Source organism: Brassica napus, chromosome C3, assembly GCF_020379485.1.
Source record: "Brassica napus cultivar Da-Ae chromosome C3, Da-Ae, whole genome shotgun sequence".
NCBI lineage: Eukaryota > Viridiplantae > Streptophyta > Magnoliopsida > Brassicales > Brassicaceae > Brassica > Brassica napus.
The window spans coordinates 67,950,230-67,967,729 of NC_063446.1; the positions used below are offsets into that span (position 1 = coordinate 67,950,230).

Here is a 17,500-nt window from a genome sequence, read left to right on the forward strand (position 1 = left end):
GTTTCTTCTGGAAGAAAACTTCTAGAAGAAAACTGACGAATGCCATGACGATAGTTTAACTTTAAAACCCCAAGCTTTATCCCATTTCGTCAAATATATTTTGACAGAAAAGTCTTTGTATTGATTGTTTCGTACAACTATTCTGAAAATTCAATAGAGTCAAAGTCAAGATTATAACTTAATGGCCCTAAAAAGATGGTGTTTCCACATATTAATTAGTATTTTTATATACATATTCATATCTCTCGATCCTACCTTGAACATCCAAAGTTCAAACAAAAATTAATAGAAACGTTTCTCCTCGTCTCTGCAAAATCCACATCTTGTTTTCTCCGCAGACAAACATGGGCGAAGCCTCAAAGCTCCATATCTTCCTCTTCCCTTACATGGCTCATGGCCACATGATACCAACTCTTGACATGGCCAAGCTCTTCTCCACCAAAGGAGCCAAATCCACTATTCTAACCACACCTCTCAACGCCAAGATCCTCGAGAAACCCATCAAATCATTCAACGAGGACAACCCTGGACTCGAAGACATCACCATCCACATCCTCCATTTCCCTTGCACAGAGCTAGGGTTGCCCCAAGGATGCGAGAACACCGATTTCTTCTTCTCTAATCCTGACCTTAACACAGGTGACTTGAACCGCAAGTTTCTACTTTCAATGGAATATTTCAAAGAGCAGTTAGAGCAGCTCCTTCAGACAGTGAGACCAGACTGTCTTGTCGCCAATATGTTCCTCCCTTGGGCAACTAAACTCGCTGAGAAGTTTGGTGTACCAAGACTTGTGTTCCACGGCACAGGCTACTTCTCTTTATGTGCTTCTCATTGCTTAAGGCTCCACAAGCCTTACAAGCAAGTATCTTCAAGTTCTGATCCTTTTGTGATCCCTGAACTCCCTGGAGAGATTGTGATTACAGAGGAACAGATCATAGAGAAAGAAGAAGAGTCTGTGATGGGGAAGTTTATGAAGGAACTGAGAGACTCAGAGAGAAGCAGCTTTGGTGTGTTGGTGAACAGCTTCCACGAGCTTGAACCTGCTTACTCCGATTTTTACAAGAGTTCTGTGGCCCAAAGGGCATGGAGTATCGGTCCGCTTTCTCTAGGGAACAGAGAGTTCAAGGAGAAAGCAGAGAGGGGCAAAAAGGATAGCATCGATGAGCATGAATGTTTGAAATGGCTTGATTCCAAGAGACGTGAATCAGTGATTTACTTGTCATTTGGAACCATGTTGAGCTTCAACAACGAGCAGCTCGTTGAGATTGCAGCTGGCTTGGATATGTCAGGACATGATTTTATATGGGTGGTTAACAAAAGTGGCAGCCAAGGTACTCATCAAACATATCTTTCTAGCCATTATTTGCAACATTGCCTTCTGTTTTATTTTAAGTAAAAAAAATGATTTGGGATTCTACTATAAAGATGCTTTATAGGGGACTAAATGCCGCCTATACCGTTTCTTAGAACACTGTTTTTATGTCTTGTGTTGTGAATAGGTGATAAGGAAGAGTGGTTACCTGAGGGGTTCGAAGAGAAGATAAAAGGAAGAGGATTGATAATCCGTGGCTGGGCGCCACAAGTTGTAATACTAGACCATCAAGCAGTTGGAGGATTTTTGACACATTGCGGATGGAACTCGCTTCTAGAAGGTGTAGCATCAGGGCTACCAATGGTGACATGGCCCATTGGAGCAGAGCAGTTCTACAACGAGAAGTTGGTAACACAAGTGTTGAAAACAGGAGTGAGTGTAGGAGTAAAGAAGATGATGAAACCTGATGGAGATTTCATTACCAAAGGGAAAGTGGAGAAAGCTGTAAGGGAAGTGATGGCTGGAGAAGAGATGAGGAAACGGGCTAAGCAGTTAGCGGATATGGCGAAAGATGCGGTGAGAGAAGGTGGATCTTCAGATATTGAAGTGAACAGGTTGATGGAAGAGCTTAAGTTGGTTAGGTTGCAAAAAGAAGAGGAAAAAAGAAGTTGATCTTTTTTTCTAAGTTAAAGAACCAATGTTATTGACAAACAATAACGATGTTGTTGGTTTGAGTTACTTTCTCGAATCAGAACGACTTAATATGTTGTTCTACTGTACTGTACTCTACCGATGTCACATGTTTTACTTAGTTTGAAAGTACTCTCGACTCTTATGTTATGTGAAAAATAATATTAGTATCTGTGCAGTAAAATTTAGAATGAATGACCTGGTTTGTAATATTCAGGGCCGATCTTATGCATAGCGATTGATAAAACATTCTGTAATGACCCACCACTCCCACCATCTCCACTTCTTTCTCCAACCCCACCACTTCCACCTTCTTCTCCACCATCTCCACCTTCTTTCCCACCATCTCCATCTTCTTTAAAGCTTGAGAAAGAGAGAGAGAGAAAGAGAGAGAGGGAGAAAGAGAGAGAAGAAGGAGAAGAAGGGAGAAAGCTCACCTGAGCTCGCCACCGGAGCAACCGTACGCCGTGACCACGTTCAGCTTGCCACCACCGATAAACACCCTAGGTAATCGCCGGAAACCGCATTCCTTATGCTCAGTTTCGTTTCCGTTTAGTAAATCGCACATAACTTTCTCACCGTGATGAATCTCGTGAATCCAAGACCACCATCGTGTTCCTCTCGACGAGACGAATCCGTAGCCACCGAAAACGCCTCAATCGGAGCCCGGACGAAGCCGCACGCGCCTCCAGAAGTTTCGCCACTGCGCGCGCGTGAGGTACACGCGCCGCCGCCGGACCACCGTCCTCCGCCGCAGCTCCGCTGCCGGACCACCGTCCTCCGCCGCAGCTCCGCCGTCGCCGCCGGCCATATTTCCGGTAAGCCGCCGCCGGAGCTCCGCCGTCGCCGCCGGTGACCGACACCGGTGACTCGCCGGCGACTCGCCAACTCGGCCGAGTCGACCCGGTGAGTCAACTCGGTGACTCGGTCAAACCGGTGGTTTGACTGGTTTGACTGGTTTAAATTGATTTCAATTCGGTTAGGTTAAACCGGTCGGTTAAAATCAATTGGAAATCGGTTAGGAAAAACCGGATTAATTAATTAATTAATTAATTAAATAATTAATCTTTGACCAGCGGGTTGACTTTTCCGTAAATACCCGTTTTAAACCGTTCAAAAAGCGTTCCGACTCGAAATTTCGATCTGATTTCAGATTTGGAGTCCATTTGAGCATCTAGAGGTCATATATACCACTTCTCTTCATTGCTAAGGTGAGGGCTATTCCGTTAAATCCCGAGCTAGTTTAGTACTACCATTATGGAAAGTTTAGTTTCGAAACATGATCCGTCTTTGTGAATCGAGTCTATTTGAGAGTCTTGCTTGTTCATTATTGATATTGATTGTTAACTGGAATTAGGATAATAGAGGATTCAACGATTGTGTGAAATGATTGATGCTAAGAACTGCTATATATATGTATATACATAGTTATGAGTAGGGACTATGTGATGAGGGCGTGAGTTCAGAGATGTCTGAGCTTCGACGCTACGGTGTGATATGGGCGTGAGTTCAGAGACGTTTGAGCTTCGACGCTACTGTTTGGGGCGTGGTGCAGAGACGTTTGCATTCGACGCTACGATGGGCGGGGGTACAGAGACAGACTGTACTAGCGACGCTTCGAGTATATGTATATATCCGTATGAGGAGATGCGTGGTGCAGAGAGTAGCTATGTACTATAAGCGCATGAGTTGTAACGGCTAGTCCTCTAGCCGAATATTGATTATTATGTGTGGTGTAATAGGCACCGTGTTTGTTTCATGCTAGAGCTAGGCCTACATTTTAGTAGTGCTATGAACTCAGTCTGTGGTTTGCGGTTTAGCATCCCATACCTCGCTGGGCAACTCCCCTGTTGCTCACCCCTCCTTCTTTCCCCCTTTCAGGTGAGACCGACGAGCAGGAGTGATTATCGGACCGGTGCTATTAGGCTTTTGGGCTTCTATCGCTTTTACCGCTTTTATCTTTATCGGGTCTTTAGGCCTTTGGACTTTTATCGTTTATGTTATTCCTATTTCAGACTTTCGGTTTATGTCGTATTTTATATTTCGGATGTTATCGTTATCGGGCCTTTTGGCGTTATGCTATCGTATTGACTTTTATATTATGGTGGAAATTATTATTATTATTTGAGTTGTATTATTATTTTATTTCCGCTTTTATCAATTTATTATATTTCGAAAGTGGTGGGTGCCACAATTTGGTATCAGAGCTATTTATTTATCGTAACATTTTATTATGTAAATCGGGGTGTCACAATTTGGTATCAGAGCTATTTATTTATCGTAACATTTTATTATGTAAATCGGGGTGTCACAATTTGGTATCAGAGCTATTTATTTATCGTAACATTTTATTATGTAAATCGGGGTGTCACACATTCGTTTTGTCCCCCAAAATTTAAGTAGTCTATCTATACTATTATTTGCGAAGTGATTTTTCGCAACGGAACTGTCACGATAAAAGTTAGAGCAGTTAAAATCAATGATATCCTTAATAAATTTTTATATATAATTAAAAACGAATTTAAATTAATCATATATATTAGTTTTAAAATAAGATAATTCTTATATATTGTGTTGTTATCTTAAAATAATTATTTCTATTATAAAAGTTAAAATAAGATATAAAATAATTTTATCTATATCTATACTATTATTTGCAAATTTATTATATAATTTAAAACGATTTTATATTAATAATTAATATTAATACTTTTATAAATCATATAATTCTTATGAATTTATATTAATAATTACTTTTTAAATAAAATAGTTCTTATATATTGTGTTGTTATCTTAAAATAATTGTTTCTATTATAAAAATTAAAAAAATTAAGATACAGAATTTATAATTAAATATTAATCAAACAAAAATATTTGTATAAAAATATTTTCTAAAATATTTCTGATATGTTAGTGTTTTAAATTTTTTAATATAATAATAAACATATATATTTTAATGATAATTTTTGTCATATAAATAATTTAATAGATTTAAACTTTTGTCATATAAATAATAAATTTTTGGATGGTTTTGAATTAATAAAACATAAATTAATAAATATTCGTAAGAAAATTATGCTCGCATATTCGTAAGAAAATTATGCCCGCATATGCGGGCAACACACCTAGTTAATACTCCCTCCGTTTCATTTTACTTGTCGTTCTAGAATTCAACACACAGATTAATAAACATTTAAGTTTATCTATTTACTAGATAAAGACATCATTACCAATACAGCTAAAGCAGATTTTAACTAATAAAAAAATAGATTAGAATAAAAAGTCAATAAATTTTGCTTTGAAATCATAAAACGATACTAATTTTGAAGCGAAAATTTTGCTCTAAAACGACGTCTAATTCGACACGGAGGGAGTATGTATAGATCATTCAACTTTATAGGTAAAGAAACGTGAAACTAAGTTCTTGAGCCATCAAAACACAAACCCCTTCATCAGTTCCGTCTTCTAATATTGTTAGCTCGGTTAAAGCGAAGAACGTGAACCATAAGGATTCCACTAACATTTGGCACACTCCAACATCACTTCCTAACTAGTTACAAAATTTTACTCGATTAGCATCACACTATCTCCAGATATAATTCTTCAAAGTCTGCAGTTTTTATGTAGGGCTTCTAGAAATGTATAAAGGCTTCTTTCTTTTCTTGCATGCAATAAGTGACTTCAATAAAGTCTATTTATTATCAATAATATAAGGCTAGTATTCTTTTTTTCTTTCTCCGGTCTCCATAAGGCGAATGGCAAGTTGTGTTCTTACAAGTCTTCTTTATTGGTGGACAGTCTCAAACCACGTGCTACGAACTTATCAACTTAGCTTTCTCTGATATAAAGTCTAAAGACCCAATGCTTCAAGAAAAGTATTCTGGAATCATTACAGCATCAGCAGTGTACCAAAATATTAGAATCTTTCAAACAAAATAATATTAAAAAATAAAAAAGTACGAGAGAGGATGTTAAAAAAGTGAGGATCGATGGGTGGCAAGAAACGTTAAACACTCCTCAGAAACCTCCATATGCCATTTGGCACTCTTTAACTGGATTAAATTTTTAATTGCACTAAAATTTAATTAGATAAAAGAAGTGATCTAAAACGCGGTAGGCGTTCATTATATAGCGCCTAACCGTAGACGCCTAAACGAAGTATATACGGATATATACTTTTACACGAAATATAAGTATACAATTAATATATATACATTATTTTTGAAAAAACTGAACATAAATATATTTTAAATCCACTTTTATGTATAACTATATAGTTTAACATATATAAATAGTTTTAAATTATAAAAATTAAAGCTATTTTAAATATATAAATATGATAAATTAAAAATGATTTTGAAACAATTATACTAATATCTACAATCATATAAATACATAAAATAAGTAAAAGTAATATAAATAATAACATTAGTAAAATAAAATAATAATATTAACATTTTATATTTTCTGAATATTAATGCTTAAAATCCGCCTAGGCATCCGCGTAGACCACATAATGTTCGCCTAAACGCTATTATTCGCCCGAATTATATAAATCCGCATAAAACACTGTATAATATAAAAACAGTACGGTTGGCTACCGTATAGCGTTTAAACGCCGCCTAGGCGCCTAGACCGTATTTTTAAATACTGGATAAAAATTAATACTAGAATACTAATATATTAATTGCAAGAGTATCCACTCACTAATCATGCTCTTAGATTAAACTTCTTCATGTTATGATGATTAAGACGCTAGGCGGGAAGATAATTGTAAATGATTAGTCAGATGGGATTGATTAGGCGATTTCAATGTATACTAGTCAAATTAAGCACTAATATAAGTGTCATCTTGAGAGTTTACAAGTTATTTATTTTTGGTACAGCCGACAAAGAAAAACAAAGTTGGTCCATAAATCTTGAAAACTGATCCTAGATTCTGACAAGTGTGGCAAGTTGACAGAGGAGAAGTACCAATGAAACCAAAACAAGTTACGTATGCATATACGTCAGAATCCGTACCCAAAATGATCTCACAAGAATCCAAACTAACGTGTGGATGGTGGATTTTATACATTATATATTTAGAAATACTGTAATGATAAAATATTATATGCATCAAGCAAAGACTCCCACAATCATTCAATACGTCAAGAAATTTTACTTTTTCTACGAGGTTCAGAATCTTTTACTTCTCTGAACTTATTTCTCAAAATTCTCATAGTAAATCTCATTTTCTTTGCAACCAAAGCAAGAGAAACATGAGTAGTAGTAATCCACAACACAAGCTCCATGTTATGTTCTTCCCTTTCATGGCTTATGGCCACATGATACCAACTCTTGACATGGCTAAGCTTCTCTCCAGCAGAGGAGCCAAGTCCACTATTATCACCACACCTCTCAACTCCAGGATCCTCCAGAAACCGATCGACGTATTCAAGAACCTGAATCCCAATCTTGATATCGATATCGAGATCTTCGATTTCCCTTGCGTGGAGCTAGGGCTACCAGAAGGATGCGAGAACGTCGATTTCTTCACCTCAAACACCAATGTTGACGGTAACTACATGGCCCTAAAATTCTTAATGTCCACAAGTGTTTTCAAGGATCAGCTCGAGGTTCTCCTCAAGAAGACAAGACCAAACTGTCTTATCGCCGACATGTTCTTCCCATGGGCTACTGAAGCTGCTGAGAAGTCTCATGTGCCAAGACTTGTGTTTCACGGCACTGGCTACTTCTCTTTATGCGCTGGTTACTGCATTAAAATGCATAAACCACAGAACAAAGTAGCTTCGAGTTGTGAGCCCTTTGTGATTCCAGAGCTCCCTGGTGACATAGTGATAACTCAAGAACAGATCATAGACGGAGACAACGAGTCCGAGATGGGGAAGTTCATGATTGATGTGAGAGAATCAGAGCTGAAGAGCTCAGGTGTTGTTGTGAACAGCTTCTACGAGCTTGAACCTGATCACGCAGACTTTTACAAGAGATTTGTAGCTAAGAGAGCGTGGCATATCGGTCCGCTCTCTGTTATAAACAGAGGATTTGAAGAGAAGGCTGAGAGAGGAAAGAAAGCTAGCATTGATGAAGCTGAATGCCTCAAATGGCTTGACTCCAAGGAACAAGATTCAGTCATATACATTTCATTTGGGAGCGTGGCTTGCTTCAAGAACAAGCAGCTGAGAGAGATCGCTCTAGGGTTAGAAGCGTCTGGCACAAATTTTATTTGGGTTGTGAGGGAAAACACAGATGACAAAGAAGAATGGTTGCAAGAAGGGGTTGAAGAGAGGCTCAAAGAAAGAGGAATGATAATAAGAGGATGGGCACCACAAGTACTGATACTTGAGCACCAAGCAACAGGAGGGTTTGTGACTCACTGTGGCTGGAACTCGCTTCTTGAAGGTGTGGCTGCAGGGCTACCTATGGTGACGTGGCCTATTGGAGCAGAGCAATTCTACAACGAGAAGTTGGTTACGCAAGTTCTCAGAACTGGAGTGAACGTGGGAGCCACAAAGCATGTGAAAGCTATGGAAGATGATATCATTAGTAGAGAGAAAGTAGAGAAGGCGGTGAGAGAGGTCTTGGTTGGGGTAGAGGCGGAGGAGAGGCGTAAACGGGCGAAGAAGCTGGCGGAGATGGCTAAAGCTGCGGTGGAAGAAGGAGGGTCTTCTTTTAACGATCTAAACAACTTCATAAAAGAGTTCAGCTCATGATGGTTCTTCGTATAGAGTTTTGGTTACAACTCTTATATTGGGAATAAGACAAAACCTAATGTAATATTCAATGATATAGGTTAATCAATCTTTCATTTTCACTGGAGCGAGCTAGTATGAATTTGTATCTAGAAGCGGCAGTCAATAATTTTCCCAACTGTTTGATTCTAAGAGGCGCCAAAAATTCTGGTACATGTTTAAATCACGTCTTAATTACATTTGTCAAAGATTCACCAACGTTAAGACTCGAGAGATTTCATAAAAAAAAAACAAGAGTTAAAGACAGATGTGCGTTTTGAGAAAGTGGTGACACATGATCTTGTCTTGTTACATACATGCACATGCATGCGTAAGATTTGACTTTTCTTTGTTGGTATGGAACCGAAAGAGCAGTTAAACTTTATGATATAGATATACAAATAATACTCTCTAAATAGCATCAACATTAATTATTACATATTGATAACCTATTAGAATATTTTTTTTATTAAGATATAAACTCATATTGACTGTTTTAACAAAAGTGACGGCATAATTTCAAGTTATACATTATACTAGTCAATTAATTAAAAAAATTACTCAAAATATCAACATAAATGTAGATTTTGAATTGATTTTCACTGAGACTTGATCTAAACTAGTGGAGCGTGCCGGATGATGGTCAAACGAAACTAATTAAGAAACAATTAGTTTGAGTTATTTCACATTAATCGGTATAAAATATATAAATTAAAAAAAAATTTGGTTCCACGATACCTTGAAAACAGATACTAGATTCCAAAAAACCCAAAATTAGTGACGTATGCAAAGACGTCAGGTTCATTAAACCAAAACGTTTCTTGTATGTTATATAAATACAGAGATGCATAACCAACTCTTCTACAAGCTTCAGAATCTTTCATCTCTCTCAAATTTCTCAAAAACATCATTTTCTTTTCAGTCAAAGTCAAACATCGCTAGTAACTCTCATAAAAAGTCAAACATGGCTAGTAACTCTCGTAAGCTCCATGTTATGTTCTTCCCTATCATGGCTCATGGTCACATGATACCAACTCTAGACATGGCTAAGCTATTCTCCAGCAGAGGAGCCAAGTCCACTATTCTAACCACACCTCTCAACGCCAAGATCCTCCAGAAACCCATCGACATATTCAAGAACCTCAATCCGAGCCTCCAAATCGAGATCCAGATTTTGGATTTTCCTTGCGTCCAGCTCGGGTTACCAGAAGGATGCGAAAACGCTGACTTCTTCACCTTAACCAACAACAGTGATGATAGACGCGCCATGATCTCCAAATTCTTTTTGGCGACCAGGTTTTTCAAAGACCAGCTTGAGAAGCTCCTCGAGACCAGGAGACCAGACTGTCTTATCGCCGACATGTTCTTCCCGTGGGCTACTGAAGCTGCTGAGAAGTTCCATGTGCCAAGACTTGTGTTCCACGGCACTGGCTACTTCTCTTTATGCGCTAGTTATTGCATCAGAGTGCATAACCCACAGAAGAGAGTAGCTACAAGTAGCGAGCCATTTGTGATCCCTGATCTCCCTGGGAACATTGTGATAACTCGAGGACAGATCTTAGACCGTGGTGAAGACACCGAGATGGGGAAGTTTATGACCGAGGTTTTAGAATCAGTAGCGAAGAGCTCAGGTGTTGTTGTGAACAGCTTCTACGAGCTTGAACCTGACTATGCTGATTTTTACAAGAGTAGTGTAGCAAAGAGAGCGTGGCATATTGGTCCGCTCTCGGTTCACAACAGAGGATTTGAGGAGAAGGCTGAGAGAGGAAAGAAAGCAAGCATTGATGAAGCTGAATGCCTCAAGTGGCTTGACTCCAAGAAACCAGATTCAGTCGTTTACATTTCATTTGGGAGCGTGGCTAACATCAAGAACGAGCAGTTGATTGAGATAGCTGCAGGGTTAGAAGCATCTGGCACAAGTTTCATCTGGGTTGTGAGGAAAAATGGTGAAAACACAGGTACTGATGATAAATAAAACTCATGTATTGATTGCTTGTTCATGATAGGTTATATACTAAAGTGTTGAAAGTTGTATTAACAGGTGACAAAGAAGAGTGGTTACCAGAAGGGTTTGAAGAGAGGGTCAAAGGGAGAGGAATGATAATTCGAGGATGGGCTCCACAGGTTCTGATACTTGACCACCAAGCAACCGGTGTGTTCGTGACCCATTGCGGCTGGAACTCGCTTCTTGAAGGAGTGGCTGCAGGGCTTCCGATGGTGACGTGGCCGGTTGGAGCTGAGCAGTTCTACAACGAGATATTGGTAACGCAAGTGCTCAGAACTGGAGTGAGCGTGGGAAGTAACAAGCATGCGATTATGGGAGATTTCATTAGCAGAGAGAATGTGGAGAAAGCTGTGAAGGAGGTACTGGCTGGGGAAGAAGCTGAGGAGATGCGTAGCCGGGCAAAGAAGCTTGCCGAGATGGCTAAAGCGGCCGTGGAGGAAGGAGGGTCTTCTTTTAACGACATAAGCAACTTCATGGAAGAGTTTAGCTCGTGATTTTGAGTTGTATACTCCTGAAATCTAAGCAAATCATCAATTCTGAGTCAGTGTGTGCGAAAATCATATGAAGTTGTGTCTAGAAACTTTCTGTAAGTTCTTTAAGGTTCGGTCTTTTCGTGAGTTGTTGATGAAACCACTATGATGTAAGAAGCTCAATCACATGCTGACACATGTCTGACAGAACTTCAATACGTTTTGGTCTTTGTTATGGTAATAAGAGTACACTTGTGCTACAATAAATTTTATATATCAGAGACCAATTGTCATTCTATAATAAAGAGGATGATACCTGTCTGCGTCTTCAACGAGAGGAGAAGGTAACATCAGCTCTCTAACAACATCAGCTGAAGAAGCCACTGATTCTACTTCAGTTATCACTACCAATAATCCCCACAAGAACAACTACCATCCCTAAAATGGTGGAACCTATTTGTATCCCTCACAATGATCTCCCTCTCAACCACCTTTGAAACCAACTTAATTGCTGAGTGGCAATCTCCACAAACCCGTATGTTCTTCTTTATGTGTATGGTTGAACCAGGAGGGGTGTTTAAAAGCGCAAACGCCAACGCAATTTTCTCGCTGTGATACTGTAAATTCACTTCCCTCTCCTGTTGATCCACATGGACAACTACATGGCTGGTGTCTGGCACATATCCCAAATCCTTGATCTTCGCATAAATCTCCTCCCACTTGCGACTAATCTCCTCCCTCTGCGGATGACGTTCATCATTCGCTACAAACATGTGGATTGCGTTCTCAATCTCTACCCAGCTGCACGCAGGTTCTTTCTTAATTCCATTTTCCTTCATCTTCTTTCTCACTCTTGCAGCATCGTTCCATCTGCCACCTGAGGCGTAGATGTTGTATAGTATTACATGGGGACCAGGGTCATCAGGGTCGAGTTCAAACACATGCTCGGCTGCATAGGCTCCCAATTCCACATTCTTATGCATCCTACAAGCGTTAAGCAGGGCTTTCCAGATGGCTGCAGTGGGTTCTATTGGCATCTCTCTGATAAATCTAAGTGCCCTGTCAAGATCACCAGAACGCCCAAGAAGATCAACAATTGTAACATAGTGCCAAGCCTTGGGTACTATCCCATCTCTCTTCATCAGTTCAAAGTAATGCCAACCTTCATCTAAAAGACCAGAATGGCTACAAGCTGTAAGCACAGAGAGAAAAGATATCTCATTGGGAGTAATCCCATCCCTTCTCATTTCTTCAAACAAGCAAACCGCTTCTCTTCCAAATCCATGTTGAGCATAAGCAGTGAGGAGCGAGTTCCAAGACACAACATCCCTCTTAGCCAATCTATCAAATATTTTTCTCGCGTCATGGATGCTTCCTGACTTCGCATACATGTCAATAAGAGTGTTTCCTGCGAAAGCCACAAGCTTTTCACCTGATTTAATCATATAAGCATGCACCCATTTCCCTTGCTCCAAGAACCCTGTACTGGAACAAGCGCCAAAGATGCTGGAGTAGGAGAAATGGGAAGGTCTGAAACCCTCTCTAAGCATTCGTTGAAAAAGCTCAAGAGCCTTCTCTGTACCACACCTCCTCGCATGGCCAGCGATCAGAACATTCCAAGAAACATCATTCCTACTCTCAAGCGCATCGAATACCAGCTGCGCATCATCCATAAGACCATAGCGAGTGTACATGTCAAGAAGAGAGCTACCAACGTGAACATTCAAATAAAACCCGCACTTGAGACAGAACCCGTGAAGTTGCTGACCACAGCATCCTCGAGGCTCAGCTGCTGCAGCTTTAACAACGCTGGACAACGTGAACTCATTAGGAATAAACCCATCGCTAAGCATCTGAATAAACAAGACGAGCGCATCAATGGGTCGACCATGCTGTGAGTAACCAGAAATCAAAGTGGTCCACGTGACAAAGTCTCTTTGAAGCATTTTGTCGAACACCTTGCGAGCCTCTTCCAAGCTTCCGCATTTAGCATACATGTTGAGGAGAGTGTTGTTCATAACAACCTCACATCGGAACAGAGACTTGGCAACATGGGCGTGCACGATCTTTCCCTGATCAACTCGCTTGGAGACTGTACATTCCTTGAGCAGCATGTTGTAGAGACGTCTCAAAGCGGTAATACCATTGCCCTCGAGGAGATCAAAGACACGAACGCCATTTCTACTCCTGTGGAGATTATCATTGGATGGGAGCCCTAAAGGCTCGATTATGGAATCATACAATGGTGCCGGAATAGAACCTAGACCCCGATAAATTTTCAAAGAAAGGAGACGAGACGTGACACTCACGGAAGTTGAGAGCATTACTGATGTAATTAAAAGAACAAACTTGTTTGGAGATTTAGATACTTATTTTGTTGTGTTTGGTCTTTGTTACTATGTACAGTATATAATGAGTTGTTTTGTCTTTCTATTGGTTTAGTTTAGGCTTCGATAACGGAAAAACTGAATTGTACCAGAAAACGAGGTTTGGTTTAGGTTTGTATGTGTTTCAAAAAAAAAAAAAAAGGTTTAGGTTTGTTTCCTGTAAATTACCCGAACCGATCCTATATTTTAAAATTAAAAATCCAAAATCAAACCGAAATCGAATGAGTATCTAAATTTCTATAATATAGTTTATAAACTTATAAGTATTAACTATAATTAGTTTTAAATAATCAAATATTTTTTTTAAATTATTTATTAATCGAATTATCTGAAAAAAAACTATCCGGATACATTTTGTCTGAAATATTTAAAGTATCTACTTTTTTATTTGAAAACATGAAAGGATGATATTTAATCCCAAAAACCAATTTTTTGACTTCTTAACTCTAAATTAACCAAAACGCTGAAACCAAAATTTGCTCGGATATTAGTAAGTTCCCAATTTTGATACATGAACCGAAAACCAAACCAAATTTGCTAAGTTCCCAATAAGTAAATATACAATATAAGAAATAGAAATATTACATTAAACATCTATCAAAAAAATCATTTGATATAAAAACAAGAAAATTAGAATAATTAATTTTACTTATTGTTTATTTTGATACAATATAAAAAAAATATACAATAAGTAAATATATAATTGAGAAAGGAAAATAATAAATTAAACATCTATATGAAAATATATAGTAAAATAGATAATATGTAAATATATAATATAAGAAATATAAATATTTCATTAAATATTTAACGTAATATTAGAATAAGTAAATATACAATATAAAAAATAGTAAATATACAATATAAGAAAAAATTAAATATAAAATATAAGAAATATAAATTTTACATTAAACATCTATACAGAAAATCATTTGATATAAAAGCAAAAAAATTAGAATAAATAAATATACAATATAAGAAAAAATAAACAATAAATAAATATACAATGAATTAAAAAAATCTAAATTAAACATCTATCTGAAAAATATTTAGTAAAATAAATAATAAGTAAATATACAATATAAGAAATTGAAATATTAAATTAAACATCTATCATAATATTACCATTTGATATAAAAGCAAGAAAAATATAATAAATAAATATACAATATAAGAAAAAATAAATAATGAGTAAATATACAATACAAGAAATGAAAAACTACATTAAACATATATATGCAAATGTATAGTTTTATGGTTTTTTAAAGGAAATATGTGTAAACATACAATATGTGTAATTAGATACGTTTCGATATATGCTATTTCTTGTACCATTATTTTATATTTCCAAAAAATGGTTAAACACCAATACCACTTAGGTTAAGCACACGAACAACAATAAAATTCAAACATCGCAAAAAATGCTCACATCAACATTACAATACAATAATTTTAACCCAAAAATATGAAAACTTTCTATTACTCATACCATAAATTCAAAGCACTCATGTATCCACACAAACATACAATTCAGAATACAACATCCAAAAAATAGTTATATAGTTAACATTTGAAAATCAATATAGCTCTGCTCGTAGAGCGGGTTAACTCTTAGTCTACTATCAAAAGATATCCGAACTTCAAATATTATCAACTGAATTTGAAATGAGCTCGGATCCAAAATAAATCTTACAAAATAAAAATATATGAGTTCATGCATATATAGAATCAAATATTAAAAAAAGAAAAGAAAATATCTTGCAGTAAAATTGTTGTCAAGATATAATTAAGACGATGGAAGAAGGATAATACCATTATCAAAATTAGCAAATTTTAAAGAATTAAAAAGAATTATGTTAAAAAAGAGAGAAATAAATAATAAAGTAAAATAACAAAAAAAAATCAGGAATCCATGAAAATAGGTCAGTAGTTAACACATTATGAGGAAACTGTCGTTACAAAAACTCCGAAGCTAACGTCAAAATCTCACTTTTCTCTTCATCATCAGTCTCCATTGATCTTAAAACACGATTGATGTAACTATGGATGTGTTCTTCGAGGTTCAAAGAGGCCCAACGTTCTGCATCGAACTAGGGTACTGGGACACAGTGCTAGAGATCAAACAAAAGATCGAAAAGTATCAATGTATCCCTGTCGCCAAACAAACCCTTCTCTTCCAAGGCAAGGTTCTTCAAGACGATCACGACATCGAACAATGTGCCATCCTCAACAACTCTCATCTACAGATTATCAGCTCGTCTCTAGGCACCGACCAACACCGCAACAATCAAGTGCTAAAACCCGAGCAATCTCCACCGTCAAACTCAACAGAACCGATCCTTAACGGTCAAGATTTGCCTGTGATGATGGCTAAGACCAACAACAACAACAACAATAACAACCCTAAGAAGCTGAGAGTGATGGTGCTGCCGAAAAACGGGACAATGAAGATTCCTGTGGAGGTGAACGCGAGTGATAACGTGGGAGAGCTGAGGAAGGAGCTGGTTAAGGTTCAACAGAGGTTTCAGATAAGTCTGCCTCAAGAAGGTTATTTCTTTATATATAAACAGAATGTTATGGAGGATGACCGGTCGTTCCGGTGGCACCGTGTTGATCATGGTGATACTATTGAGATTTTCAACGGAAGTGTTTCCGGTGGCTCTTAATCTAGCTTTTTCTTCAAGTTAATTTCTTGTTTATCTTCCATAATTGTCATCTGTTTCCACAGCTTTCTGCAAGTATGTGCTTAGGAAGATCTTAAGACATTACTAATAAGAAAACATTTGATCTGGAAAAAAGAGGAGCTTGTTGTTATTGAGTTACTTCTTCTCCAAAGAGGCAATCACACTTCAGTTTGAGCTCTATATACTCTTCAAAATAGTTTTGAATCGGATTATATAAAATTTATTGATAATATTTTACATAAATAATTAAGAGGTATAAGACGATAAGTTTTTTTTAATCAAATGTAAAATATTGGTTGAACAGAAAGGCAAAAGCGTGTTTTTTTAAATAGTAATTGATATATTAAAATCAGCCCGTAAAGACGGGAATTTAGATCCGGTTACAAGCAGGTTTTGAACAAAATTTCCAAAATCAATCTAACAAAAAAAAAAACCTTGTTCATGTCAAGGGAATTCAATTCCAGAGATATTGGGATACTTTTTGTATCCACAAGCTGAGTGATGCGTGTAGTACAAGAAACAAATAAATGCTGAACCTATTGAGGTTATTTTTCAGAGCCAAGAAGCAAGAAAGAGTCTCCATGCATGTTCTTCATCTCCTCGTTTGATGCACAAAAACTTCTATCCGTCACAACTTTTTCATGCATGTTCTTCATCTCCTCATTTGATCAAGGAAGAGTCTCTTCTCTGTTTCATCTTCTATATTTCCTTTTGAGCCACGATTCAAGAACGATGGACCTTTTGAAGTTGCTGATGAACATCGATGCACTCAGGTAAGGATAAATCTGTCGATTACATTTTCTTTGCTTTGTTACCGTGATGTAATTTGTAAGGAAAGATAAAATTGATGGGTTTTAACTCGTTACTGTCCATTTAGTGCTGAGGGAAAGATAAATTGATGGGTCTAACTCTTTACTGTCTATTACATGCTCTTTAGGGAAAGAAGAACAAGATCTTTGGTCTTTTTGTCTCTCATAAAGCGGCTACACATAAAGCAATCATGTTAGTTGTTCCGTCTCATTTGTCTCTTAACAAACAGCTTCACATAGAAAATATTTTGGGTGGTTTAGTTATATAATATTTTGGGTGGTTTAGTTGTTCTAAAAGATAGACTTTTTGGTATTTTCACACATATTAAGAAAACACATTAAATTACCATAATAAATGTATTGTTTTCTGTAATTTTTAATTTTCAATTTTCAATAACTTTTAACCAATAA

At 37.2% G+C, this 17,500-nt stretch overlaps 5 protein-coding genes across 8 annotated transcripts; 4 read left to right on the forward strand and 1 right to left on the reverse strand.

Moving 5' to 3' along the window:
* The first annotated feature begins 192 nt into the window (after positions 1-192).
* LOC106361068 (UDP-glycosyltransferase 73B1) lies at positions 193-4,148 on the forward strand. 2 transcript variants are annotated; one of them, XM_048750388.1, is made up of 5 exons: positions 193-1,332; positions 1,501-2,510; positions 2,607-2,821; positions 3,157-3,214; positions 3,885-4,148. In XM_048750388.1, exons 1-2 carry the CDS (start codon positions 345-347, stop codon positions 1,983-1,985), a joined length of 1,473 nt encoding a protein of 490 aa, XP_048606345.1. In that variant the 5' UTR covers positions 193-344; the 3' UTR covers positions 1,986-2,510; positions 2,607-2,821; positions 3,157-3,214; positions 3,885-4,148. The 2 variants fall into 2 exon arrangements, with proteins under 2 accessions (XP_048606345.1, XP_048606346.1); XM_048750389.1 differs by lacking the exon at positions 3,157-3,214.
* Positions 4,149-5,028: 880 nt separating this feature from the next.
* Positions 5,029-8,817, forward strand: LOC106361071 (UDP-glucosyl transferase 73B2). Its single transcript, XM_048750391.1, has one exon. It carries the CDS (start codon positions 7,265-7,267, stop codon positions 8,714-8,716), a length of 1,452 nt encoding a protein of 483 aa, XP_048606348.1. The 5' UTR covers positions 5,029-7,264; the 3' UTR covers positions 8,717-8,817.
* Positions 8,818-9,441: 624 nt separating this feature from the next.
* LOC106361070 (UDP-glucosyl transferase 73B2-like) lies at positions 9,442-11,488 on the forward strand. Of its 3 annotated transcripts, XM_048750390.1 has the most exons (3): positions 9,442-9,668; positions 9,699-10,692; positions 10,764-11,488. In XM_048750390.1, exons 1-3 carry the CDS (start codon positions 9,579-9,581, stop codon positions 11,231-11,233), a joined length of 1,554 nt encoding a protein of 517 aa, XP_048606347.1. In that variant the 5' UTR covers positions 9,442-9,578; the 3' UTR covers positions 11,234-11,488. The 3 variants fall into 3 exon arrangements, with proteins under 3 accessions (XP_048606347.1, XP_022555843.2, XP_013656220.2); XM_022700122.2 differs by having other exon boundaries at positions 9,544-10,692; XM_013800766.2 differs by having other exon boundaries at positions 9,544-10,692; positions 10,776-11,488.
* LOC106361069 (pentatricopeptide repeat-containing protein At3g24000, mitochondrial-like) lies at positions 11,019-13,956 on the reverse strand. The gene is made up of 2 exons (XM_013800764.3): positions 11,526-13,956; positions 11,019-11,257 (listed from the first exon to the last, which is right to left on the reverse strand). The coding sequence occupies exon 1, from the start codon at positions 13,531-13,533 to the stop codon at positions 11,614-11,616; it is 1,920 nt and encodes a 639-aa protein (XP_013656218.1). The 5' UTR covers positions 13,534-13,956; the 3' UTR covers positions 11,019-11,257; positions 11,526-11,613.
* A 916-nt stretch (positions 13,957-14,872) lies between these two features.
* LOC106361051 (ubiquitin domain-containing protein 7SL RNA1-like) lies at positions 14,873-17,499 on the forward strand. The gene has a single exon (XM_013800748.3). The coding sequence runs from the start codon at positions 15,639-15,641 to the stop codon at positions 16,260-16,262; it is 624 nt and encodes a 207-aa protein (XP_013656202.2). The 5' UTR covers positions 14,873-15,638; the 3' UTR covers positions 16,263-17,499.
* The last annotated feature ends 1 nt before the right edge of the window (position 17,500 follows it).

What these genes read in the sequence shown, in the direction of transcription:
- LOC106361069 (XM_013800764.3), bottom strand. Translation starts at nt 13,533, where the DNA reads ATGCTCTCAACTTCCGTGAGTGTCACGTCTCGTCTCCTTTCTTTGAAA.
- LOC106361068 (XM_048750388.1), top strand. Translation starts at nt 345, where the DNA reads ATGGGCGAAGCCTCAAAGCTCCATATCTTCCTCTTCCCTTACATGGCT. An exon ending in TAACAAAAGTGGCAGCCAAG is followed by an intron (nt 1,333 to 1,500) that starts GTACTCATCAAA and finishes TGTTGTGAATAG; the next exon opens with GTGATAAGGAAGAGTGGTTA.
- LOC106361051 (XM_013800748.3), top strand. Translation starts at nt 15,639, where the DNA reads ATGGATGTGTTCTTCGAGGTTCAAAGAGGCCCAACGTTCTGCATCGAA.
- LOC106361071 (XM_048750391.1), top strand. Translation starts at nt 7,265, where the DNA reads ATGAGTAGTAGTAATCCACAACACAAGCTCCATGTTATGTTCTTCCCT.
- LOC106361070 (XM_022700122.2), top strand. Translation starts at nt 9,579, where the DNA reads ATGCATAACCAACTCTTCTACAAGCTTCAGAATCTTTCATCTCTCTCA. An exon ending in GAAAAATGGTGAAAACACAG is followed by an intron (nt 10,693 to 10,763) that starts GTACTGATGATA and finishes AAGTGTTGAAAG; the next exon opens with TTGTATTAACAGGTGACAAA.